At 38.6% G+C, this 27,617-nt stretch overlaps 1 protein-coding gene and 1 long non-coding RNA gene across 2 annotated transcripts in view; one reads left to right on the forward strand and one right to left on the reverse strand.

Annotated features, from left to right (window-relative positions):
* The window catches only part of pgbd5 (piggyBac transposable element derived 5), a 29,864-nt gene extending 5,546 nt beyond the window's left edge, over window positions 1-24,318 (forward strand). The window contains exons 2-7 of the mRNA XM_059359101.1: window positions 1,863-2,293; window positions 7,152-7,286; window positions 11,924-12,098; window positions 14,397-14,594; window positions 15,798-15,903; window positions 17,400-24,318. Of these exons, the coding sequence (XP_059215084.1) occupies window positions 1,863-2,293; window positions 7,152-7,286; window positions 11,924-12,098; window positions 14,397-14,594; window positions 15,798-15,903; window positions 17,400-17,595 (1,241 nt within the window). The 3' untranslated portion in view covers window positions 17,596-24,318. The remainder of the gene's footprint in view (window positions 1-1,862; window positions 2,294-7,151; window positions 7,287-11,923; window positions 12,099-14,396; window positions 14,595-15,797; window positions 15,904-17,399) is intronic.
* On the reverse strand, window positions 1,387-21,414 carry LOC131993275 (uncharacterized). The gene is made up of 3 exons (XR_009396297.1): window positions 21,275-21,414; window positions 7,119-7,214; window positions 1,387-2,271 (listed from the first exon to the last, which is right to left on the reverse strand). It is a non-coding gene; the product is annotated as an uncharacterized LOC131993275 (long non-coding RNA).
* Window positions 24,319-27,617: the final 3,299 nt, after the last annotated feature.

Raw genomic sequence — 27,617 nt, forward strand, 5'->3', positions numbered from 1 at the left:
CAGCTTTGTGGGCGTGCTTGTACTCTACTCTTTTTATTTTTTTCCTTTCCTTGTCCTCCTCCACACAATGCTTAAATAGTCTACCGTTAAGCTTCGTACATGTTATCTTTAACTCAGCATTAAAAGATTGAAGCAAAAGTCCGTTATTACTGCGGTTGCAGCCACTCAGGACCGGAGGAAGGATAGAGAGAGAGTGAAAACCTTGTTCTACTCTGTTCACAGATAATGAGATCGTGCTGTTCAATTGAGCCTGCAGTTGTTCTGCTCCACGTCCAAATTCCCTCTCACAGATCCAACAACCTCAGAGAGAATCTCTAATTTACTAGAGCAAACACACTAGGCCAGTCACTGCATTGTGTATTGATTGTGTGGTTTCAAAGCTTATGCACACAGAGAGCTTTTAATTTGGAGATAAATGTCACTTCCCCCTTAGTTAACTTGTGAATAACAATATATGAAAGAAGGAAAACAGCTGTCCAGTATGCTGGTAACTAATTTGATTTTCTGCTTAATATTTTCATCTTATTTAATTCATTTTTTGCTTAGCCATAACTTTAAACAAACTATTAAACAGTTTATCCATTACTTTTACCCTTGCACCTTCCTAGGGACATTTCTGGCTTTTTAATATTTTGATCATGGTGTGATTTTAGTTATTTATTAATTTCTTTTCTCAAATTTTGTAAGTCTGACTTTAGATCCTATAATAAGTCTAATAAAAGTCTAATAAAAACCTCACTTTTTGTATCTGACAGCCATTACAGCATAAAATCATGCACTCGATTATATCAGGCTTTCAATCGAGAGCTTGTAGAAAATTGCCGGTTTTAGTATTTTCCACCAGATTGAGCCATTTTCTCATGTTTGTCCTCTGGGGCAAACACATGCTGTTTTCATGATTTCCACACTGCTGTTTCATGGAGCAACGCAGCATTTGATTCAATGCATCAAAATCAATATGTCAATATCAGTTAATCAACTAAAAAATCAACTATAGCATTATGTACTGGTGCAATATTAAAATAGCAGGAGTTGCAATCAAATGTGTCTGTTTGACATCAGAGCAAAAAAAAAAAAGTATATATCCATTAGCTCAAGCAAACCACATTATTTATTATTTATGTAAAAATGTAAACTATAACTAGTTAACTCATCCACATGAACATTCTATGTTGTTTTGCAAATCAACAGAATTTGGTGCATCCATTACTTGTTAAAAGAAAAAGACAGTTAAGCTTTACTGACTCACTTCTGATGCCTTTCATTCAAGGCTCCCTCGTGACCCGACTATCAGATCAGAACACGATTTTGCCTCATTGTCTGCCGTAACACTAAAGCGACGAGACACTGAAACCTTCGGCAAGGAGCGTAGAAACGCCGCGCTGTGACACGGATCGCAGCGTGGTGGCTGTCATGTTGTGTAAACAATCTAACCGTAGCCCTGGGCTTGTTTGACACCAAAGACTTCTGTGGCTGATTTATGTAAAACCACAGCAATTATATGTGAGTGTAAGATGTTCTTCTGACTATTTTAGAGAGTACCTCAACCAATGGATGTTCTCTCTGTTAATGTGTCCTCTTATGAAATGACAATAGAGATTATGTAAGAAGAATAAACAGTTTTTTTGCATCCCACACAGCCTTGAGAGTGACAGCTCTATAAAAATCTTATTTTATTGTGTCTTACAGTGTCAGAAGAGAAACCTTTTATTCAGCAAAGTCAGTCAAGTTGCAGGCATGGTGCCCGAGTTGAAAAACTGGGATTAAGTGACAGTTGTTTCTGTGAGTTAGCCCATATGGGACCCTCTGTCTGCCTGTCTGTGTCATAATCTTGTTTTTTTCCTCTTCCTGTCCTGATCCAGGCCCCGCTCAGAAGATGCCGGCCACCGCCACAGCCTTGGACTTCTTCCAGCTCTTCGTCCCAGACAATTGCATCCAAAATATGGTCACCCAGACCAACATGTATGCCAAGAAGTTCCAGGAACGCTTTGGCTCCGATGAAGGCTGGCGCCCCGTCACGGCGCAGGAGATGAAGGCCTTCCTGGGCTTCGTCACCTCCACCAGCGTGCACCGCTGTGAGTCGGTGCTCAGCATCTGGAGCTCGGGCTTCTTCAGCAACCGGAGCATCGCCTTGAAGATGAGCCAGGCTCGCTTCGAGAAGATCCTCAAATACTTCCACATCGTGGCTTTCCGGCCATCGCAGGGAAGCAACCAGGGCCTCTACAAGATCCAGCCCTTCCTGGACTCGCTGCAGCAGTCGTTCAGCTGCACCTTCAGACCGTCACAGACACAGGTGAGTGCGCGCTCCTGCAGGTCTCCAAAGAGCATCTTATATATTTTTAATAGCTGGGTGCCACATTTTGTATTCTCATACTGATTCTACAGTCACTGAAATGAATGAATACAGCCTATTTGTGGTCATAGCTGTTTATACAGTATGTCAGTCTACCTGTGTTACCAAATACCATGGCAGGCAGCAACATATTCTCATGAATGAGTCTGTATGATTTCTTGCAAAACTACATGCATCACGATCCAATGATGTCCTACAAAATAACATTTACTGTTTTAAACACATCACGTCACTGTTCTAAACATGACAAAAATTGCTGTTTTGGGGCGTTTTCACAACCCAAAGTTTAGACTGTTGTAATCTAACTCTGGTGCGGTTAAATCCGGTTAAATTCATTTGATCATTTGTGAACGCTCCAGTTGTACTCTGGTTTGGACCAAAACAACAGGTCCAAGACCATTTATGCAGTGTGAAAGGAAAACAGACTAAATACAGAACGAATCAAATTCCACTCTTATTGGTGCTTACCAAACTTGACTTGGGTTGTGAAAGCGCCCTTTAAAACATTGGTAAACACGTCTGTAATGTGTTTAAAACAGTATCGGTTTTGTGAATTGGAATTATTTGGTTAGGTATAGGCAAAAAACAGGGTTAGTCTTAAAATAATTACTTGCGCACAGAATTACTGGACAGTTTAGTGACATAAAACATAAAAGGATACAAACACCAGCCTCCTGTTTCAAAGTACTTAATTTGTTGGCAAATGGGAGACAAAACCTTCACAGACATTTTAAGTTTAAATATTAGTTATAATATTATAATAGATATAAGAGCTAGAATTTGTTGATTCATTGTTTTCTGGTTAGGTTTCAAATACATGCACTTTTAATACAGAAGCTAAGGAGTTCCCCAGTTATCTTGTAAAACAAAATCAAAATTTAAAGGAAATGTGAAGTAGGGCAAATCAAGTCAATAGCTCCAACAAGAAGTCTAATTTTGAAAACCGTCTACAGATCAAGTGTTTGTGTAACATCTTTAACAGACTTCCCCTCCAGTGGTCTTACTCCAACTTTTCAGCTGCACTGTATGCATTAGAGCTACATTTATGCAACTGGGGCAGTGGAGCGCCTGCCTTGCTACTCTATTTTGGGTGCGCTGGAGTTTATTCAACTCCTACTTTACTTTCTTCTCCAGACGAGCAGCAGCAATAAAGCGAATAAACAAGCCGATTGAAGTCAACAGTGTTGTACATCATTTGCTTCTGATTTTTCCATTTTTTTATTTATTTTTACTTACCACTGACTCACAAAAATGGTTTCTATAAAAGTCAGGATTTATAGGGTTCCTTCCACTTTATTTAAAAGCTTTTCTCATTCGGCTACATGTTCTTTCATAATGACAAATAAAAATCACCCAACATATTCAGAAACTGGTTAAGAAGAGGGCATCCGGGTTGGCTAATCACATTCCAGTGGGATCTGATGCCACCTCTGTAGACACTGTTGAGCTCTTAAAAATTAATGAATTTCTGGGAAGGAGTTGATTAAATAGCTTTTCTGCAGTGTGAGTGCTGTAACACGGCCTTCGTTGTGAAAGATGATGTCAGTGCTGTGATGCATTTGGGAATACAGGCTCTTAACAGCATCAGCCCCCCTCAAATCACAACCACATCCCATTCAGTTGTGTCATTTTACAAAATAGTTGAAATGTGAATGTTGATGGGTTTATTTCATTGTGGAGTAATTAAGTGTTTTTACATTAGTGCTCGACATCCACTTAGGGTCTAAAAAGGACCAAAGTGAAACAATGAGGGCAGAGCGGCTGTCAGACAGCAGTAGCGGGGTACATGTGTATCTAGGACAGTTTGTTTTTTGTCTGTTAGTTTTCTGTGCCAGGGGCAGCGAGTGAGCCCAGATAGTGAGAGTGACACACTGAAGCTCCACAGACAAACGGAAAAAGCGAATCTTTCCATTTAATGACCGACACAGATGGATGGAAAGAAGTTGATGTTCTGGTTTGAGTTTTAATTAAACTGTTTGTTTTTCTCGCTGAATCAATTAATCATTTAGTTCATAAAATGTGAGAAAATAGCAAAAAAAAAATCGCAGTTTAGTGGTAAACCGATTTCAGCAGTCGTGTGATTAATGGGGCGATTGATGTCGTTTTGGGATAATTGGCATCGAGCCATGCCTGCTCTCACAAGGTCGATTATTTATTTATTAAAGTATTTCACTGAGGAAACACCAGAAAAGGACACTACACTAACATTATTTATTTATTTTATATGTACGTTTTAAATTTTTTGATCCCTCTTAGAAACAAGGAGATGCTTCATTAATATGTATTTATTTTGATTAAAAAAATTGCTACATTTTTTTAAACTTTAAAATTAGTGCACGACAGCAGACAGAGACAATGCAGACAATAACAGTGTTCATTTAGCTTCAGCAATTTTGTGTTTCATTTGTAAGTATTTTTATCAACAAAAAAAGAACAATTTGATATTAAGTCGTTACCCAACAATATTAAGTTAGATATTATAGAGGAAAACCAGCAAATATTCATATTTTCATGGCTGGAAAAAGATAATTTCACTTAAAAAATTGCTTTTTGATGATCAAAATAGCAGCTGATAATTTCTGAAGATAATATAATCAATCGACAAATCAATTCAACTCTATTTTTAATTGACAAAAAATGAACAAAATTGTGTGATTGTGATGGGAAATTACCTCACATGGCATAAAACCAACTGATAAGTTGAAGTCACAAGTTTATCTTGTCCTCTTGAGTTTGAATAAACCACAAAGATCTTGTTGTCAGTCCTGAGTTCTTCAGAAATTACCGCTACAATCAGCATTTTGTTTCGTATACAGTATAACCTGTTTCTCTACATGTGATCGAGTCAGAGTGACTTGGATTTATCTGCCACTTGTCATTATTTAACACGATTTGAGTGTTAATGTGTGAACAACATCAGTGCTTAATGTTCGCATGTTATGTCAGCTCCTTTTCGACAGCGACGCTTCACATTTTCTGTGTCAGTCTTGCAGTTTTGCAGCCACCGAGATGATCTGTTGACACTGCTTTGTATTGATTTGCAAGTGTAAAATCAGTGAGAGCATCTACTGCAAGACAGCAAGTGAGTGGCTGGATTGATTTTTCCCCTTTCTCTGTCCAATACAGGTTTAGGGAATCCGTGCAAATGATTTACTCGAAGCGTTCATGTGCAAATGTCACCACCTTGTTTTCAGATGCAGAGAAAAATCCGGCCACCAAGAGAAACGTGCTGCAGCAGCGACCACGGTGCTAATGTGCGGCAGCGACAGGATGAGATATTTCTTAAAAGGCCATTGTGGTTTGGGTGATGTCATCCATCCAGAGGCTAGTTAGCCTAATTAATCCTCCACTTGTATTATCCATATTTGACTTGGAAATGACTTGTTGCTCTCTGTTCTGAGAGCAGGAGAGAGCTGATGGTTGCAGCTCACTTCAGCTTTAGTCAAATCATGATGGAGCAGCATGAGGAGGAGGCGGGGAAGACTCCAGAGGAAGGGAGAGCCAGGAGACATTTGAAATGCAAATATTTGTTGTGTGGTTGTCTCTGGAAAATATTTGGCCAGGATGTATGTGTACTGCGCTCGTGTAATCATCCAAGAAAGGGTTAGATAATATTTGGTTGTGTGTGCGTGTGTGTGTTCTGTTAATGCCCCTGCTTGTGTGTGTGTGTTTAGATTTGTGAATGTGTGCTAGTTTTTAATTCTTACTTTAATCCCTGTTTGGAAATTCATCTTCATTACCATATCTGATCCATCCAAACCATTTAGAGACGAGCAGACCAGAGAAATAATAAATGCCCTAGAGGAAGCTGGCACAAATCATCGATACCTAATCCAGTTGTTTGAGTCAGTATCACACAGATATTTCTCTTTTTTTTGTTGTTGTAATTTTTCCTTAAATTGTGAAGGTTTTTGTGAAATTTAACACTGATCTGAGAAATGTTGAGAAAAAAAAATGAGAAAAAAAGAAGTGAAAATTGCAATTAAGTAATCATTTCAGCTTTACTCTGGGGTGCTTGTTTTAAAGGAGGAGAATCATAAAACCCTGCAAATAATTGGAAACTGTGTGTGTATTAAATTTGTATGCATTTCTTTTAAATTGTAATTAATTTCCACCGAGCTTAGCAGACAGCAGGACCACTGTTTTATGGCATCCTTTTTTCCCAAGGGCCCATAAATGTACCGCATCAGGCAAAATTTATATTTTCTCCTTTTTTGCAGTCATGCTTTTTTTATTACTTTAGATGCATTTTTAATCGTGTCTATTTTTCACAGGCTTTGGTCTGGAGTTTGAATAGCCAAGTGGCAAGCATAAAAGTACTTTCTTTACTTTGTTCAATTTGTTATTTAGTGTTTATAGACAGAAAGATGTAGGCAGATAGATAAACAGACATAATTCTAAAGGGAATATATAAACATATAACATATAAATAAAAAAATGGTATGATAAAGCAACGACTGAAACAAGTGGAAGGTTTCTTCCTCTGAAGGGTTTTGCAGTCAGATCAGCACAGTTGACAATGTGTTTCTGGAGGGAGCCAAGTTTTTTCTCGCTGCAGTATCACACTCAAACACATACATAAGACTTGTGAGGATTTGGATTGGCTGCCTTCTCTCTCTAACCCTGAGCTGAAATGTTACATCATACACAACCTTGCTTTTATTCCTCACACAATAATACTTTTTTATCTCCCTTCTCTTTCCAGGAACACATTGTGTACTTGCGACATGGTTATATAAAAAATGAACTTAATAGAAGAACTCACATGTTCAGGAACAATGCCTGTGTGTGTCTCCAGGTTCTTCATGAGCCGTTGATAGATGAGGACCCGGTGTTCATCACCACCTGCACGGAAAGAGAGCTGAGGAAGAGGAAGAAGAGGAAGTTCAGCCTCTGGGTTCGACAGTGTACCTCCACCGGCTTCATCTGTCAGGTAGCAGCTAATCATTCTCATGAGCTCCTTTCACACATGCACTCTATTCCTGAAATGTTCAGCAACATTTCCTGCATTGGATCATGTGTGAATGGGAGCAGGGATCGAAATTTAGGGTACCACTAATTTCTCACCTCGAGACCTTGAAGAATTTCAGGGTAAATGCCTGTATGACATTGCTGATGACGTATTTGAATCTGCGATTGTTTCTGATTCAAGGAGATTGTGAACATTACCGGTCTCACAGACTTGTTGAATGTTAAATACAGCTCTTGCTCGCCATGTGTGACATTGCACTGCACGCCCATCGCTGTTAGCGACCTTCCAATCACAAGGTAGCCCCAAATCACACCCTGCTTTATCATCTATTTTCTTCTAAATGGGACCAATATTTACACAGTTAACATCATATTTTATAGAAGAAGACTTCAAACAAGCGATGAAGACCATGATCTTGCCACAAGCATTTTTACTGAGGTAATAAATCAAGTGAGAATTAGTTTCATTTTGTATTGAGATCGATAGGACCGGACTTCTTGTGCAGCCAACGGTGTCGACCCCTGCTGGACTTTTTGAAAGAATGCATGCTTAAGACACTGCTCAGACCAGGAGGTTGCCGCCTGGTTTATTTACATCTGCCCTTTTCCCCATATTCTTCTTCCTTTGAGTTTTATGGCAGTTGGCATCCAGAAGCATTACCGCCATCTGCTGGCTCTATTCCTCTATTCCAGGATCGACATGGCATGTGTTTAAAGGATTGGGACAGAAATGTTCCTTAATATAGTGCATGTATGCAATGGAGGAAGAAGTATTCAGATCCCTTACTTAAGTAAAAGTACTAATACCACACTGTGAAATTACTCCACTACAAGTAAAAGTCCTGCATTCAAACTTTAAATAAAAGTACAAAAGTATCACCATCAAAATGTATTTAAAGTATCAAAAGTAAATCGTTATGCAGAATGTCCCCACTCAAATTGTTATTTATATTCCAAATATATGAATAGATTAATATTATTATTGATGCATTAATGTAAGCAGCATTTTACTGTCATCAAGTTAGGGTTAAATTTAACTACTTAATATACTTTTGTGTGGTTTAATTTACAAACATGCTTAATCATTTCGAATCGACCATATTTTTTAATCCGAAATCTCGACCTGAAAAGTAACTACAATGTAAATCCAACGCTGCATGTGTGAATAGTTCAAATTACTAGCGGTGCCTAGAAATGATCTCAGTAATTTACTGGGAACAACGTAAGTGTAGAAGAGGTGAACAGAAACAGTGAACAGAAGTAAAAGAGAGAAAAGAGTATATGTGTGTGCCCACTTTGCGGGAGTTTTAATTTGCTGCTTTAAAACTTCATGACAGAAATCCAGTATTCTACATCAAAAATGCAAGAAAAAGTCTCCACTTTGCCTGAAGTCAAAAAGGCTCTTGAAAACATCAGACTTTGATCTTCACCAAATGTTTAAATCTCATTCTCAGGTCGTCGATGTTGCATCATTTTGCATTCAGCTAATTACATGCAAACACCACAAAGAATAATAATACATTCTGCAGGCTTTACATGCATGAAATGCAAAAGTTTGATTGAAAAAAATGATCAAACTCCTCTTGAAATGAGAAATACCCTCTGGGCAAAAATATTGGTTGTCAGGTTTTTCTTTTGATGTTGTTTTCCATTTGAATATCTACTGGCTGAGGATTAGATCTGTGTTGTCACATCTCAGGCAGGCAGTGCTGCTCCGCTCACTAACAACCTTGCCCTTACTGCAACCTTCAACTCCTACGCTGGTTTGTTATATAACAACGACCATTAACTGAGGCCGGGGCCTGCAGGAGGGCTGACAGACATGACCAGCCCTCCCCATTACAGGGGACAGAGGAGAAAACATTAAAAAACACCACTACAAGAGGGTAAAGTTGTTATTCTGTATTGTTAAACTGTTGACAAGTGATGGAGGCAACCTCCTAACAGCTCCCTAGTATCTGTGACAGGACGGCCACCCAACTGGAAGTGAAACATTTTTCCACCAGGATGCAGTTCGTTAAAGTGTTTTTCACTGTATAATATTGTGCAGAACTCTCACACAAATGTCTGCAGTGCCATACTGAAGAGGACTTTTTTGACAAATACTGGAGGGAATTTTGTGGAGTTTGTGGTTCTGACAGTGATGAGGGGTTACATTAAAAATTCAACATGTCTTTCCAGAAACAGTGTCCCCAAGTGTCCTAGTGTGAACATGTGCTTTCTGTTTAACCTGAGGAAACCCACTATTTAATCATAATCACTACATTATATAATACATGCCTTACCCTAACTGTAACAGATACTGTAGGTTGATAATCGGTGGTTCTCTCCTTACGTCTTAAAGGTCTTCTAAGAACAATAATCCCAGTTTGGATTTCTGTATTGACCTGCAGTGGAGAGGGATTTTTGACAAATAATAACTCTCCAGTGCTCACTCACTCAGTGCTTTCTTCTCGTCACTCATCTCATTCGCTACAGTTGATTATAATAATTTGCAGATATTGTTACGGTCTTATCTCATTAAGGATGATGTTATGCTCAATTTTGCCCCATGTTATTGAAAATAGTATTAAATAACGATACTTTTCAAGGTGTTGTGTTGAAGTTAGGGTTTCCAGTATCGTGATAACACAAAACTGTTAAGGAAGTACTGCAATACAATCATACAAGATTGTAAAGAAAATGTTTTTGACTGCAGAGAATCCCTAAATAGATAGATCACAGGCTTAAAATTGTGCTGCAGGGGATGTGTTTCCTTCTTTAGCCTGGACATAGTCCAGAATTACATTAGTAGAAGCAGGGGCCCACCATGATGAGAATTTAATTTTTTTTCCTTTTTGTTATCATTGCTTTATATCAAATGAAATAACATCAATTCATCATTTTGTCTTGTAATCCCAAATCTCCTGTGTAGATCTAGTTGTGCGCAAAAAGCCCAGACCCCGACATTTAAAGCCATATCCCATTATCCAATCCATTTAACAAATAAGCATTAGCATTCACACTGACTGTGGCCATTTGGCAGTCACTCAGTCTTTACCAGTCCCCTGATGTGTCTCTGCTCTGAGATCTTCTCTACTCTTTAAATGAATTGTGTCGAGGGAGAGAGAAAAAAAATCTAAGGAATAAAAACGAGTTAATGGAGCGAATCAATGAGATTCCATTAGCCAGTGTACCACACACACACACACATACACAGAGGCATGGTCTGGCCACTTAGTGTAATAGCTAAAGGTCTGACGTAGATGCTGCTAATCAGGCTAATGCCGTTCAGCTTGTGAACAACAGCAGGAATATAAATGCTGGAAGGACACAGGACTGTCTGTGGGTGTACATTTCTGTTGAATGTTCTTCTTTGGTAGCCAAGCGCTCTTTTATGTTTCTTTTGAAGCTTGTATCTTCAAGGACATCATGTACGAGTGTGTTGCGCTAAGAACCACGGCTCAGTCAGCCTTGATCCAGAGCAACATATATCACAACAACAACTGGCCACACAGTCATGAAATATTCATATTCACAGCCTCAGTGGGCACTTCTGAAACATTTCTGCAATCCCCTAACACAACTGCAGATAACAGATGTTTTTGGAAGTTTTTGTAAAGTTTGGGCCTAACTTAAAGTATGAAAAGTTTTTGGGCTGACTAGCATGACATTTACTGGGTACTTTCAGGTTCTCCAGAGGAAAAAACTTTTTTCTTTCCTTTTATAAAATATCCTTTATAAACTTTTTTTCTAGCAGAAACTTCAGCCCGAATGTAAATAGTTTATAGTATATTATATAGTTATAGTTAATTTTAGTTTATTTTTGAAGCAGTATCAGTCAATCAGTGAAATATTCAGGCTTAATCCACTTTGTGGCTTTTACTTGCTAAATCGTGGAGATTCAACTTTAAAGCATCTTCCTCCATTTCCACAAATATGTAGCAGAGTACTGATGCCAAAGCCACATCCATGTTGTGAACTGGTTTTGAAATTGCAGCACTGAATTTAAGCAGGACCGTCCAATTACGCAATGATGCACACCTGCAATCGGAAGGCTGTTCCATTTGCGCGTTATACAGTGATAGGAAGGATTCTGGCCTCGCCTCTGGAGGACCCGACTCCAAAGAAAGGATCCCACCAAGGAAGGATCCTTGACATTGGGATACAGCCAATGAGTGGGTATGACGGAGGCACCACTCTTCCTTTTACAAGTCAGTGTAGCATCAAAATGATTTTGAAGCCGTTATTATTCTAAATAGGTTTAAAATGTTGCCCTCAAGAAAAGTTATGGTTTATTGTATTTCATTTTTTTTGCCATAAATGTTATTGCCGTATTACTATGACATATCCCAAAACACAATTTTGATTTCAGCAACTTCCTGTCCTTTTCTCTCAGGCCACTTCAGGATCATTTTTTAGCCTCTACTGGTACATTTAAAAAACATTGCTGTTTGTTCCATTACACAGTGTTGTAAAATAAAAATACAGCCTTGCAGAGAGTTAGGGGTAATATAGTGGCTGCAGAATTTTCTAACCTAGAAGAAAATAAAATGGTACTTAAAAAGTGAAATAAAGTTTGTCTGTTTTATCTCTCGTCTCTTTCCGCCCACGCTGCAGATCTCAGTCCATCTGAAGGAGGGCACAGACGGTCTGGCCACCTTGAAGAACAAGCCTCAGCTCCACAGCCTCGTGGCCAAGCAGCTCTGCCAGAACATCTCCGGCAAGAACACCATCATCTTCACCGGGCCATCCATCACAAGCCTAAGCCTCTTCTCCGAATTCAGCAAACAAGGTGCACAAACAAGTTGAGACAGCAGATATCTATTGATCTGTCATCCTGTCTAAATGAAACACCCTTTATTTTTTTTTTCTTCCTAGTTCTTCTCTCTCCTCCTCTCCCCTTTCTGCTTTCATTCTCATCTCTCCTCATTTTTGCATTTTTTATTTGTTTATTTGTTTTCAGTCATGTTGTGACAATTGCATCCCCGGGCTCAACAGCACAGAGAGGAAGACAGTCTGTTGCATTTCACCTTCAGATGAGACTTCACATCTACTACAATATACAGCTAGAATGATTCATGATCTTTTCTTCATCTGTCCGTACACCCCAAGTGAAGTAATCTGACGCTGCCAGATGGTCTGAAGCATCTGAGACGATGTCATCGGAAACTGTTTGGAAGAGGGCAGACACTCTCAAAAAATAGCCGATTGGATGAACCATCTGTCGATTGCTGACAAACACTCGGGAGGGGAGCAGAAGCCTTTACTGCATTTATCTGCTCCTGTTTTAGTGAAGATAGACTCTAAAGTTCTGATATTACGCTAACCTCTTCAGGAGCCACAATTATTGATTTGAACCGGAACGAACAGTCACCACGAACACGTAGATGCCAGTAGCTCCTCACAGGATGCTGATTGGTCAAAACCTCCGACTTGGACCCTGACACAAATTTGGTTTGAGATTTCTATATAATCAAGTTCATGATGCACAAAGCTGACTTATACAGTTACGTTTCCAAATATTTGCATTCACAACTGGAACATTCCTGAAACTGCACTGAAGTGAAAGTACATAACTGAATGTTTTCCTCCATCTTGATGACTAAATCTTACCCTTGTTGAGATAGATGTTTTTTGCTGTTCAACCAAAATCGACCATAACCGTCCCAGATTCAGTGGGTTGTGTTTAGCCTCGTCACAGCTCAAAAAAATCAATAGATTAGAAAAGGGGACACTTAAAAGAAACACCACTTACTGTGAAACCTGCCGACTTCTGATATGCTCAATATGCGGTAATTTATCAGAAGGGGATCTGGGAAATAGTTTTAGGGGAAATTATCATATTTAATGCTGATAATTTGTCTTTGAAGCCGGTTTCCACAGAGCTCTGATTTTCATGCTCATTAAACCGAAGGCATCTTTTATTATGAAAGCATAATCCTGGTTTAGTCAGGGTGAGTCACATTTGAATTCTCTTCACTGACCCGTTTTCTTCTTTCGTCATAAATGAAAAAGTGGGACAATGTCATCGTGCCATAAAAGGCTGAAAATGAGCAAATCAGTGAAGGCAGAGAACAAATATTCAGTAAAACACATCGGGCCTCTCTGACGTTATCATCAGCACGACTTGGAAATTGAAAAGTTTTTACATTCCAGTTCTCACAAATGCTCTTTCACTAAACAATAACAGAAGAGCAATTTTAAACTCAACCGGGCAGAGCTGCAGTACGCCAAGTAAAGAAAAAACAAGTCTGGAGATATAATCAATATCTTGTCATACTAATTGGGCAAAGCTACATGAGGCATTGAGCTGAAAAAAAACTTAGTTCTGAGCTCACAAAGCCATTGTCCGACATTTTTATTTCCCATTTATCATACTGGATTAATTAGTGGAGTTAATTGCCTCTGCAACACTTACTGGGAACACACACACACTACAAAGATAGAAATCACTCCAAATTGAGAACTTTTACAAATCAGCAGCACTCAGCCACATGATTGTTTCAGGGCTGCTCATCCATGTTTGAAATAAAGCAATTGAAGGGGTGGAAAGACAGAAAAAGTGTAAGACAGAGATGGAATATGAAGAACAAGTGGTGCAGCTGTGAGAGAGATTTACAGTCTACAGTAGTTTGTTCTGTGAGTTTTGGTCCAGCTTAGAGGCAGAATGCAGGAAAAGTATAATAAATGCACAGGATTAACTGCAGGGGTTAATGAAATCAGGCTGCAACTAACAATTATTTATCCAATTACTCGTTTGTTCGATAAATGTCAGTACAAAGCCCAAGGTGATTTCATCAAACAGGCCAAAACCCAAACTGGATTTAATTCACAATCACAAAAGATAAAGTAAATTAACAAATACTAAAATTAGGAAAGCTGGAATCAGGAAATTTGGGGCATTTTTGCTTAAAAAAAACCCCAACAAGTTAGTTGTATGTTATCATAATCAGAGAAGACCACCGGGTGTTGAAACGTCTTCATTAAATAATATTTTTAGCCTTTATCCGTGTGCTCCAGTCTGCTTTGGACATATTTCTGTGGTTCTTCCTGTCAGAAATATTAACATGTCTTTGTGTTCGTCCCTCAGATATCTATTGTTGTGGACTTCTGAGCACCAGGAAGAGTGACTGTACAGGCTTACCACAAAACATGCTGGTCTGCGGCTCAACGCCAGCGCAGCGCGGCCAGTCACGAGTCATGATGAAAGGCAGCATGTCACTGATCAGCTGGTACAACAAGGGACACTTCAGGTTCCTCACCAACGCTTATCCTCCAACAAAACAAGGTAAATGCTGCTCTGATTCACCCAGAGCTAAAACTCTGATAAAATCTGTATTTGTCTTGCTGAATTGTAAATATTTTATGATTTTAGTACTAACAGGAGACATAACACAGAATGCATTCTAGCACAAAATGCATAATATAATATTTTGATTTTGGCAGCCATAAAACTGAGAGTTCTTAAGTGAAAATAAGCTTCACTGTAGTTTCTGTATGCAAGTTACAATCAGGTGAAATTGGCACCTCGTTAAGCATTCGTGTCAGCAAAAATCAATGAGAGCTTCTAATCCATGATAATCCATTTCCAGGAGGCGACAGGATCATGATATTCCCCTCCTCTTATAGTGTAATCCAGCCTTGCTGAACAGTTTTGTTGGTTTTAAACCCAGTTGACGGGCTGCGGTGTGTTGGAGCTTTTTGAATGAAGCGTGTGGAAGCAAAGCCCCAGAACAGTTAAACTGTTATTATCCAATATTGATTTTTCTCTCCTCTCCGTGTGTGCGTGGGTATGTGTGCGCTCGGATTTTCACTCTGTACAAAAAGTAGAACAAAGTAAGGTTTCCACTCACATCAATAACCCTACATCAATTTTGTTTATATTATGAGCAAGATTAGTGATGATTATGTGGGTAATATAATATAATCATCTTAATGGTAACTTAAAAAAGGTTTGAATGATGACACATGATAAATTTGACCTGAAACAATGTGGTTCAACTGCACCATTATGTAGATATTTTTTTAATTTCATAGTAATGATCTTTATTCACCATAACATACATTGAAATACTGATCATTTATAAAATTCTGTAGTTTTTGTGAACAAACACTGAATAAAAGTTTGTATTTCTTCACAAAATTCAAGTCTGAAAGCATCCTTTTTAGCCAATCAGCAAGCGTTTTACATGAGGACAAGAGTCTGGTTTTGGTGCACAGCTATTTTAAATATATCAAACACAGCCTGAGTGTCTTCTTTAAAAAAAAAACCGGTAAACAAAGCAGCGCAGCAGGGAGCACAGAGTGAAGAGACCAGCTGAAAACAGAAATAGTAACAAGGTGCACCTGGGCAGCCTCCCTCATGTAAAGGAGTGCTTCTTTTCCTCTCCCTTGTCTGGTGACCACATAATCTGGAAAAATTACTCTCTTCCTTGGATCTGTGCTGTGTGACGCTCACTGTCATTTTGTGGTGTTTGTGTGTTTGTTGCAGGTATCATCATTAAGAGGAAAAGTGGGGAGATCCCGTGTCCTTTGGCTGTCGAGGCCTTTGCGGCGCACCTCAGCTACATCTGCAAATACGACGACAAGTACAGCAAGTATGTTGAACAAAGCAGGTTGATTCAAGATGAGACAACTACTGTGTCATCTTTGAACTGCCTTCATGCCTCAATCAGTTCTATTTTAGACATAACATGACATATTCTGCTATTAAAGCACTCTGTTATGACCACTGGCTTAAGGTGACTCATGTTTAAAAGCTGAAATTATTAGTCAATTAAACCATTTGTGCTGCAATTTTTTCATTATTTATTTTATTTCCTTTGATGGAAGTGTTTTCTGGGCTTACCTTGACACAAACCTGAAGAACATTTCAAAATCAAAGGAAAGTGAGATTTCTTTATAACTAGTGCAGTGCCTGTAGGAAGTATCTTTCTGTCCGTATTAAGCTTAGCTGTCAGTTAATAAAGTTTTTGTTTTTACTGTTTTAATGGATCAAACTGATGCGGAAGAAAGGGCTTAAATCTCTGCTTAGCATGCTCAACGTGAGATAGCACATTACGCAGTATGCCGCACTAAAAGTACATTAACATGAACCCAATTAGCTATTGCATTTAAGTATCACATATCAAATGACTATGGGCATTACACGAAGCAACATGAATGTCATCTCTGAATTACATAGTAATGCAACATAAGAAGTGAATAAAGCTAAATCTCCGCTTTGCATGCTAATCGCGAATAACAGAATTAGCACATAACATGCAGACCACTACAACGTCTACAACTCCATAAAACACTTTCTTTTCATAAGATACGCACACCATCCAGCACATACACATTGAACATTGATATTCGCTGGAAACAATTTGAATATTATTGGAAAATCGAACCTTGTAGCGCACTTTAAAACTCCTGAATATAGGTAGCTAAATAGACTTACAGATGAAATGAGTCAGGGTGGAATTGGGTTACTTACCAGGTGTAGGCCTATCACACAATGGGGCAGTGCTCCCCTATAAGGCACATTTTTCCTTATTATCTTAATTCAATCTTTAGTTAGCTAGTTTATCTATTAGTGGATTGACAGAAGCTTAATTCTGATAATCATGTAACAACAACAAGCAACAAAACCTCATGCTCCAGTTTCTGCAATTTGATGATTTGCTGACTTTCTGTATCACCTTGTGCTTTGTGGCATTTTATAGCCAAAATAATTAATTGTGTCATGCTGTTGTAGGCAAATGTAAATTAGATATTACTGTGTAAATGACATGTCTAAATTACTTAACAGCTCTTCTACTACTGTTACACTGCCTTTAAAGTGTCACAGATAAACTCACCTCACAATGTTTGGTTCCAGCCTAATGATGATGTCTGACTCACAAAAATGCTTTTGCCATTATTCTGTTTATTTATTTCTGCATGGCACTCGATGTCAGCTTGCTAATGTTCCAGTAAAAGTTACACAGTCTCACGTTAAATCACATTATTTATAGTGCCGTGATAAATGTTATCACGGCATTCATTTATTTATTTAATAGAGCATCTTTGAAAAGAAACCCTGGAGTAAGAGGCTATTTTTCTCCCACAGGTACTTCATCTTCCATAAGCCCAACAAGACCTGGCAGCAGGTGTTCTGGTTGAGTATCAGCATCGCCATCAACAACGCGTACATCCTCTACAAGATGTCTGACGCCTACACGGTGAAACGCTACAGCAGAGCGCAGTTTGGAGAGAGACTGGTCAGAGAGCTGCTGGATTTAGACGACTGCTCCCCCACACAGTGAGGCGCAGGAGGAGGAGGAGGAGAAGGAGGAGGACCACAACACAGAAACACACACACACACACAATCCCCACACTTACACTTCATTACTGTGGTACAGACTCTGTGTCTGCGTGATAATACTGAAGCAGTGCCAAGCCTGGCATGCCTCTCTTCCTCTAGTTGTTTTCTGTGGTACTGTAAATATTCACTGCACACTACACAATAGAGAATCACGAGCCATGGGACAGTCCACATGCCTCAACTGCAACTTTTAACCACACAGTTTTATTAAGGATTTGTCCACAGGAGCTATTTCACAAGCAGAGACGCAGGCGGAAACAATGAAACCGGGACGAATTCACCCTTAAATGATGTCAGTTATCGATATGAGCCTGAATCTCCCGTGTGAGTGTTGAAACGTACTTGTCAGGCTAAAAGGCTACATGTAGCTTTATATCTACGCTCTGCAAAAACACCTGTGACCCTGTAACAAAAGCTTATTAAAGCAGGACGATGGTGTGTTCACACGCTGCATGCATAAAGAATCTGGATCGTGATGTTCTCTTGTTAGGTGTGAAAATGATTTCTTGCTCCAGGTGGGTTTTGAAACTTTGATTTTTTTTTGTGTGTGTGTGTGTGCGTGTATGTATTTAGCAAGTGGAACTGCCATTTGTGTGCGCGGCATTGAGCCTGAGGATGTAAATGTACGGCTATTGTGACCCAGATGTGTCGTGTTGCTGCACACTGTGCTCGCTTAGAGGAAGACTGTCAGGTGACGTAAAGCCACACACAGCAGTGTGCCACCAAATCACAGCCTCACGCTTCAAAAGAGCCCAGAAAAGAACAACAAAGGGAGTTGGTTTTACATTTTTTGAAGCCCCTGAAAACTCCAATTTTCAGGATTTCTCTACAACGGTAAATATCCATGATTAAAACCTTAAGTTGGGGAGGGGAATTCTCAGGTTTTATTTATTAAGACCATAGTTATTTATTAAGAGTTTAATACTTCAGCTTATATGCTTCATCAGGACTGTGTGGGTGTGGTTTGAATGGGTGCACAGAAACACGGACAAAAACCTTAATTACCCATGTCAAATAACCAAAAAATCTCAAACTTGGCAGAAGATCATTTGCTCGTGTGGGATCACATCCCTCTTAGTATGAAGCAGATTGATTTTTCAGGCTGTGAAACAAAAATAATAATAATAATAAATGCCATCAAATCTACAGCCTACTTTTGTATTTTCAAGCGGATAAACTCATCTAATTGGTCTGTTTGATTACTCGTGTAGTTAACTGCTTTGCAGGGCACAACAAGTTCAGAGTCTCCTTGACTTAAATGTTAAGTAAGCCAGTGTTGCCAAGCAACGGGTACAATCTTGGCAAGTGGACAGGGGTTTGGATAATATTGCTTGGCAAGATTTAAGTACTGGAAGTAAAAGCTGAATCACTGGCGGCTCTTGAGATGTCTGAGAAAATCAAATCTTTGCAACAAATCACTATGTAGATGGAAAGCTAATAGGCTGTGACTTGCTTTTTTTACACACTACTGAGGCCTCATTACAGAAAATATCATAAATGCTTGTCCTGTCTTAACTTAAGACCTCATGGTTTATCTTTACTTAAGAAATATCATACCGGTAAATTATATATCCGTTTGTGAGCAAATTTCAGTTTTTTAAATAAAATGTCCTGGAAAGTTCCTTAGTAAAAAGGGGGAACCCTGTGACTAGCTAACTTGCTATCAAACAAAATAAGGCAGGTGTTTAACTCAAGCTGCAAGGAATCTGAGGTATTAATCGTGCCTGTGGAGAGGAAACCCCACCTTTTAAGGATGTTTTCCTCTCAATCATTCATATTTTGAGCAAAACGTATTAAATTATTATTAAATAATTATCTTGGCAGTTGATAAATAACCATTATTACATGGTCCAGGAGTTTCCCATCTTCATTGCCATAGAGACATAACAACAGTGTGGCTGCCATTTTTGGCAATCATTTTAAATTTATGACAGTATCTACGCCAGGAAGGTTCTGTTAAATGAGAAACCTTAACTGAGATAAGATAGGATTTCAGACTTAGTAAGTGAGGCCCCTGTCTCAAATTGGCGTTAAAATCTAAGACAGAAAGTCACATGATTTTATAACTAGACAGTTACATTTGCAAGAAACACCCCTGGATATACCGCCTATTGTATATGTCTTTAGGAAAACAATCTGTTTATTTGGTTGTTTCCTTCCAGTAGCACATTTCTTGCCAAGTTCAAGTGTGAGTGCGAAGGCGAGCTCACTGCTGTCTGTAGCTTTAACCTGAACTCTACAGTCTACTTTGCTTTGCTTAACATGTTATGCAGTCAACATGTTATTGTCATGCCAAAATCCCGTTATGAAGATTTTAAGTGAAAGGTTTCGATGTGTGCTTGCTCAATCAGCATGGTTCGATGTGTGAATACATAAAACAGTGAGATGGCGGTGTTTACGCTGGCAGAGCAGAGTTGTGATTCGCTGGCAGGACTCATGCACTTTCTCCCATAACAGTCTGGCACTTTGAGGAGAGTTGTAAAGTTAGCAACATGTTTACTAGATAATCCTTTTAGTTTTGAACCCAATGATAGTGTACACTGCTCTCAGAAAAATATGGAAAATATGAATAGATAAGTTCTGTAAATATACGTAGATAAATGAAATGGATTATATAAAAATATGCCAATGAAATAAGACTGAAAATTACTGACTATAACCAAAACAGAAAAAAAATCCACAATAGATTTAGAGTCCACGGTACGGTATGTATGTGTATGTTTTGTTTACAAATACTGTGCTGAGTGTATGTCCATAATCACTTTGTCACTGAGACTCAAGATTGTGATTTTTTTAACTTTTTCACTAATCCAAAGCATCGTTGTTATTGTCATTGTGGCTCTTGTCGTCTTGTGTCTAATCACTGTTCACCTCAAAGTATCACTGTTAATCTAAAGAGGCACTCCCTGTCACGTCATGTAGGTGTCAACTTGTGGTTTTAATACGATGTTCAATATTGACATTACACACACATTTAGTATGAAATTGAGCGGGTCATGTTGTGAAATTAGGTTCAGCTGTGCTCATTTTAGAAACACATCCTTCCTGTTAGACTGCATATGTCTTATATAATAAAAGGAAAATCTGCACTACTAAAAGAACTCTTAAAACAGATAAAAGATTAATTTCATACCTCACTGAATAGCAATGTTTCACTAATTACAATGACATGCAAAAAATATTAAGTTTCTGCTTTTATTCTGAAAAAGAAAATACTCCTACTCAGCTGTTTCCACAGCAAATGAAAATTCATATTTCTCTAATATTCCTGTTTATATGCAGTTTTGCATACTCCAATTAAGGTAACATGTCATGGGCAAATGAATGGCTGCTTGTGCTATGTTACTTTTCAGAGTTTTTGACCCCATTTAATTCCTTTAACCAACTTCTTCAAAAGGTCAGCATTGCAATATTCACACATCCAAACCCCTGTTAAAATGTAAGTCTTTTATAATGTTTAAAAGCAGACCCAACCAGAAATGTGGGCTCTTCTTTTGGGCATGCATCTCTACCCCAGCCTTGCAAACTGTTGGCTACAAACCCTAGCAACACACAGAGCTGACTGTAAACAGTCAAGAAGCCATAAACTGGCTAGCAAACTGCAGTAAAAAAAACTCACATTGAGATGCATTATTCCACCTCATGGTCACCATGGTCACCAGCTCTCTTTGCTCGGCTGAATTTTCCTCCAGTGTAGTTCCATCATCCAATGGTGGAAGTTCAGATTCAAAGGTGTATTAACAGTTTGTGATGGTGTGTGAGACATCTGCATTCAGTCTTTTGTCGCCAAAGTGTTGCTTTCGGTGTCTTTCGGTCCAAAACCACCTCACCTCTGCACACAGGTGACACTGATAACGGCTAACGAGTCAAACCTACCAGCTGTGACATCAGTCTGACCGTGCCCCTGCTGCCTGCTACCACACCTACTGTACATCAAAAATAAATTGCTGCATGAGCATTATTACAGTATTTAAGGTTCTCCTTGTGTGGTGGAGTACCTACTCTAAAATAGAAGCAAAAAAGTCCCTTTAAATGGCGCTCTAAGAACCACAATCGTTCCTAGTTCTTGCAGTGCGCACACGGTAAAAATGAGCCTTCATAGAAGTATGAAAAAGTTCCTCCGCTCTGAAGAAGCATATTGACAATTTAGAAACTAATTTTCTTTTTAAAAACAAACAAAAACTTTAATTTCATTCCACCAATTTACATCAACATTTGGCAATCATACAGAGGGAAAAATCAATTTCAAAAAGGTATTAAACAATTTCTCCAGTGAGAATATCCTGAGAAGGCCTTGATGCATGCATGTGCACCTGCAAGGCATGATGTGTCGGACGCAGATATAGAGGCAGGGTGAGAGTAATAAAATCTTCATAAAATGGTGAAGAACATAACCAAGGGAGGATGTTTACTTTACACAGGCATAAGAATGAGCTGTACTTGTAAATGAGCATTCAGTCTGCAGCTCATAGACTGAAGCAGGCGTCACACAGACACCTTAAGGCCACCAAGGATGTGTGTTCTGTAGTGCTTACATCGCCAGCCACAAATGAGAAGAAATGATGCACCAGGGACCCTGCAAGACCGCAGCTCCTTGGCAACAAATTATATGTGAGTGTTAGAGGGAGATAAAGGGGAAGTTTTTGAAGTTTTTCTGCCCAGGTGGCAATATTGTTATCACCTGAACTGCAGCCTGAGAGCTGAGCGGCTTCACGTTGTCTCCTTTTATAATCTATCAGAATAAAGGGCCGGGGATCCTCCCCTGTGATGCTTTTGTTCATCTCATTCAGTGCGTTTTAGCCCACATGGATCAAAAACACAGCTTCATTTAAAAAATCTTCAGGTTGATCTCTAAAGTGATTATTCTGTCCAGCAGGCTCCGTCGATCCGCCGTGAATCAGATATTTCTATAGTGCCTTTTCCACTTATTTCCCCCCTCTCATTGCAGTGGTTTAGTGTTGTTGATGTACTAAAAATGCAGTTGATGTGAATGATTAGAACTGATTAGATTCCTGTCCTGCATGGTGTGAATAATAGAAACTAGAGAAATAAATCTGTCACCTCTGCAGTCGTGTTTTAGTAGCTGAAAATGTTTTATGCAGCCCTATGCCCTTTCTTCCACTGCTGTAATGTTTCACCTCAAGTAATATTTCACATTATCAAGTGGTGCCACTGGAGTCAACACCACATCCTTTAATATGAGTTTTTACCACATCTTGAAAACATAAGTATGTCCAAATAAAACTCCTTTGTATATTGGGTCATTTTACCATGATAAAAGAAAGGACAGCAGAGGCTAGTGATGGATGCTTTTGTTTACATGGGTGAACTACTATGTAGGAACCTAGTTTGTATCGTGAAGGAAAGAGGTGAGCCCCACTAAAGTCGCCTTAAAATACAATTAAAATGAAAAGCAGATGAGAATTGCCACTTTGATGGGTCTCACTATAATAGTGTGGATGTTTTTCTCACCAGTTTGAACCTTGTCTCTTTTTGCAAACAGCAGAGACATCTGACATCTTTCATTTATGTCAGATATGCAAATGGGAGTAAACAAAGACAGATAGGGAGCAGCGGGGTACTAATATTTCTGCTATGACAGAAATATTTGTCTTTCATCCACTTTTGTCAGACAAATGATCCCTAAATCAAGAAATAAATCACCCTTACTGTCTGTGGTAATGAAATGCAGAATAATAAATGTATAAAATGTATGTGTTGAGCTGTATGTGCCAGTGTGCCATCTCTGTACAGTCTGTCTGTGTTTATATCCGGTGAGTGAGACAGTTATAAGAATGAGTAAAGATATTTAATAATCTAAGTCATTATCTGTGGATGTGATAAAGAATTTAACTGGCTGACCTCAGGGCTTCATAACTAACTGCTGTACACTTATTGAAATAATACTCTAACTAACTTCTATAACCTTATCAGGTGCTATCAAACCACTATACAAGTAATAGTAGAAGTTAGATTTGTCGTTGTTGGGAGCTCAGCAACCAAATAGTGAACACAAGGATCATACAGTTCATGTTTTTCTGAATAAATTGTCAGAAATATTGATGTGAGGAGGCAAAAAGCAAATTAGCTGTTTCACTTCATATGATTCTGCTTTGTAATGGCGGCTGCAGGATGTTCAGTACTGTGGGCTAAAGTGTAATCACAGTTCACAGGAGCGCCAGAAGGATGTGTGTATGTGCATGTGTAATGTTCACATTGGGTGGAATAATATGTGTAAAATAACTGGTGTACGCTGGACCAAATAACTTTCTAAAAAATGTGTGTGGTGATGAGTTGTACAAGGTTGTCGTGTAAATGTGTCTTCATTAAAAACTCGCCACATGTGGGTGCTCCACCGGAGATTTGGAGAAGCGTATTACTCTGTAGCACATGATTGGAAACCATGGAGAGGTACAGATTCAGTGTTCCTGTGTTTGCTAAGCCTCTGTGATTAAAAGAAGATTCTGTTCAAACATAATATTTACATGTTGGCTTTCAAATTCAGCAAAGACACACAAGGACACACTGTTCAAGGGACTGTACGAAAATTATTGGGGTGTGAAGCGGGGCTTAGCCTAAAACAATGTTTTACTTTCTAAAGCACTTTGGTCTGATATCAGACGGACTGTTTCCATCTTCAGCCTGATATTGCCTCCTGACTAACTGATTTCCATGAGGCAGAGGGATTCGATTTTTTCCAGCCAATCACTAGAGACCAAAGTATCCACCTAATGGCATTTTAAGTCGACACTGACCTATAGCCAATGGGGCGGGGTATTGATTAAAAGATTTCTCTCCAGTACACTTTAAGTGATACAGATACCAATAAAGTACTTCATTTGGTAACTTTTCTTTTCTTCATTTGATACCCATCGCGTAAATTGAAACATTCAGTTTTGTTTCCTAAATCTGGGTACAAAAAATACTGAATTTCCCCACTGTGGGATAAATATAGTCTGATCTTATCTAAAAAGGATTAAATGCAGTTTGACTTGAGTTGTCATTTTGGTCAAGCACCAATACCCAGACCTAGTAGGCATGTCATCATAATAGATTTGCCTGGGTTGTAAGAGTGGGGTGAAGAAAAGTAAAATCAAAATATGATGGCAGGCGATTACGAAAAAAATGTCTATGCTGCAAGAGTGGGAATAACGAGTGGGCGGATTTAAAGGTCTGATGCCAGAAAAAAACGACACACCACTTGACTGAGGAAAAAATAAAATAACTTCAACACGCTCTCCTCTAAAATCTCATAACCCTATTGACCTTTGCATATGGCAAAACATACCGCCATTCATTTTATACAGTAGTGGATATTACAAGTAAAAGTCCTGCATTCAAAACTTACTTCAGTAAAAGTACAAAAGTATCAGCATTAAAATGTACTTAGAATATCAAAAGTAAAAGTATTCGGTATGCAGAATGTCTCCACTCAGACTTTTATTTATGTTGTATTGATGCATTTATGTAAGCAGCATTTTAATTTTGTAAAGGTAGGGCTTATTTCAACTACTTAATATACTGTTGTGAGGTTTGATTAAAAGAAAATGTCTAATCACTTTAAATTGATAATCTATTTTTCATGTTAAACTTGAAAAGTAACAAAAGCTGACAGCTAAATGTAGTGGAGTAGAAGTATAAAGAAATACTCAAATGTAGCACAAGTACCTCAAAAATACATTCCTCCAGTGATTATATATATATATATATATATATATATATATATATTGTATCCTCATATATATATCAAAAATAAATCTCAAAAGGAACTGCTGAAAAAAAAGTAGAACTACCCTCCTTTCAGCCCCCTTTCTGACCCCTGTGACCTGTTATTAATTTTCGTACTTTCCCTCATTGAACAAATATTTCCACTTTACACACCCAAGATGCAAAACTACTGTGTGAAATGATTCTTTGTTTTGCTGCTATTTTCAAAAAAAGTCATCCAAACAAAACTAACAGGTTTAAATGTTTCAAATGTTGGCCTGTTTCTATTGTTATGTGCTGGAGGCATCTGTACTGTGAAGATTATCTGTTGTATAACATGGAAAGCATTTCTACAGTACGATGGTCTGGCAGGAAGCCCATCTGATGTTTCATAAGCCTTTGATCATGCTCTGAAGTTTTGCCTTCAGCACTCAAGAAACCAAACCTGCAAGTTAACTTATAATGCCAACATGCTACTCTGTATTTGTTGTTAGATAATGATGGGCTGGCTCTTAATGCCATTTCTCTCCTTGTTTAACCTATGAACTGACTGACTCTGCTTTGTGCAGCTTCTTCTGTCACTTCTGCATGCACCACAGCTTCTACTCTTCCTGCCAAGGACTTTGTTGTGAAGTGTGTGAGTGCATTCTCTGCTTCCTCAAGAGTATTTTACTTTTGGGTTGAAAAGCTGTCAAGGCTACAACTGGGCCACATATGGCTAAAAAATTAAAGTTATGTGCAAACCTTGACAGCGTTTCACCAGCTGACACTCACTGTGCTCTGCCTCTGCTCTCACAGCTTTGTAGATCCGCTGACATTTTGCACACACAGTATCTAATAAATGTTCCTGGTTTGGTACACCTGGCTTGTTCAGAGATGTGTTGTGATTGTGGAGCGCATTTCATGTGTTTCACTTGCACTGCATGGAGAAACAGCATTAGAAAACCTACATTGTTGATGCAAAGATGGGTGGTTCAATATATGGAATGATATGCAGTACGCAGAGTCTGACCTAAATAATGACATAAACAAAACTCACTGTTCTCATAAATGTTTTTATTCCTTCATTGTAAGATTTCACTGAAATCCTTCATTTTATTGCCCTGTCATGTAACTACAATAGTAAAAGAGCAGCTGGAATGAGATAAGACAAAATAAAGACAAACTGTCACAATATAAGACAATAAAATACTGCTGTTTCTCTATAAAACAAGCTGTTAACTCTGTAAAGTAAATCAAAATTCACAATAGTGTTATAGAACAGTTTTGATTAATAAAATATGTCTATGCCTCAAATATGTGGCAATGGATTCAAGGAGGAAGTGATCAGATTTTGGAGGTCAAAGGTCACTCAAGAAATCATACCCTTATTATGACAACATTTCACACAAATGTCTGATAGGGTAAAATAATGAAGTGGTGACATTTTATATCCACAAGGTCAAAGGTCAACTTCACTGTATCATTATTAATTATCTGCCAAAAGAAAAGACTGACTGTAAGGATTATCTGTGCAGAAACATCCACATTTGAAGCATTCTTTACTGCCATGGCTACATGTGAGTTGTTACAGACATGGAGGTAAACTGATACCTCACAGGCTGGCAGCAGCATACAACAAGTTGTACAACACTGTCAGAACTCAGGCTTTCAAATACATCAACAGTTCAAGTCAAGTACTGATTTATTAGACAGACAGGACAAAGTGACCAAGCAGGAAAGTTAAAGACAAACCAGTCCTGGATGAGTTTCCAATACCATTTTCAGAGTCTGAAGAAAAAGAAACCTGCTGTACCACTTTTACTATCATTCTTTAGAGTATTTAAATGGCTGGCTAATAACTGTTGGAGGGAATATAATACTATCGGTTAGGGAAATTATTAGGCTAGTCAAATCCATTAGTCAGGGCAATAATGTTATAACTGACGGCTGTAACCACAGAGAAAGGCCTGTCTGTACAACTTTAGATGTAATATGAAACAAAGGCAGCAGAGGGCAGCAAACCATAATTCTCTCAGACACATTAAAGTCACTCTGACCATCAGCTCATTGATCATACACTGAGGGTAAATGGATTATAATTGGTCTGAGCATCAAAGTGAGACTGTATAATTGAATTATTTCGCGCCTTATTGATGACCGACTGGCTGACCTCCTAAAATCGGTTTGTAACTCAAACAGCAGCCTCCAGGAAGAGGCGGTTTGGCAAAAAATAGTGGCGTGTTATCCCATCTGCAGAGCTGCAAGAAGCTTTC

This window comes from Centropristis striata, chromosome 20, assembly GCF_030273125.1.
Source record: "Centropristis striata isolate RG_2023a ecotype Rhode Island chromosome 20, C.striata_1.0, whole genome shotgun sequence".
NCBI classification, from domain to species: domain Eukaryota; kingdom Metazoa; phylum Chordata; class Actinopteri; order Perciformes; family Serranidae; genus Centropristis; species Centropristis striata.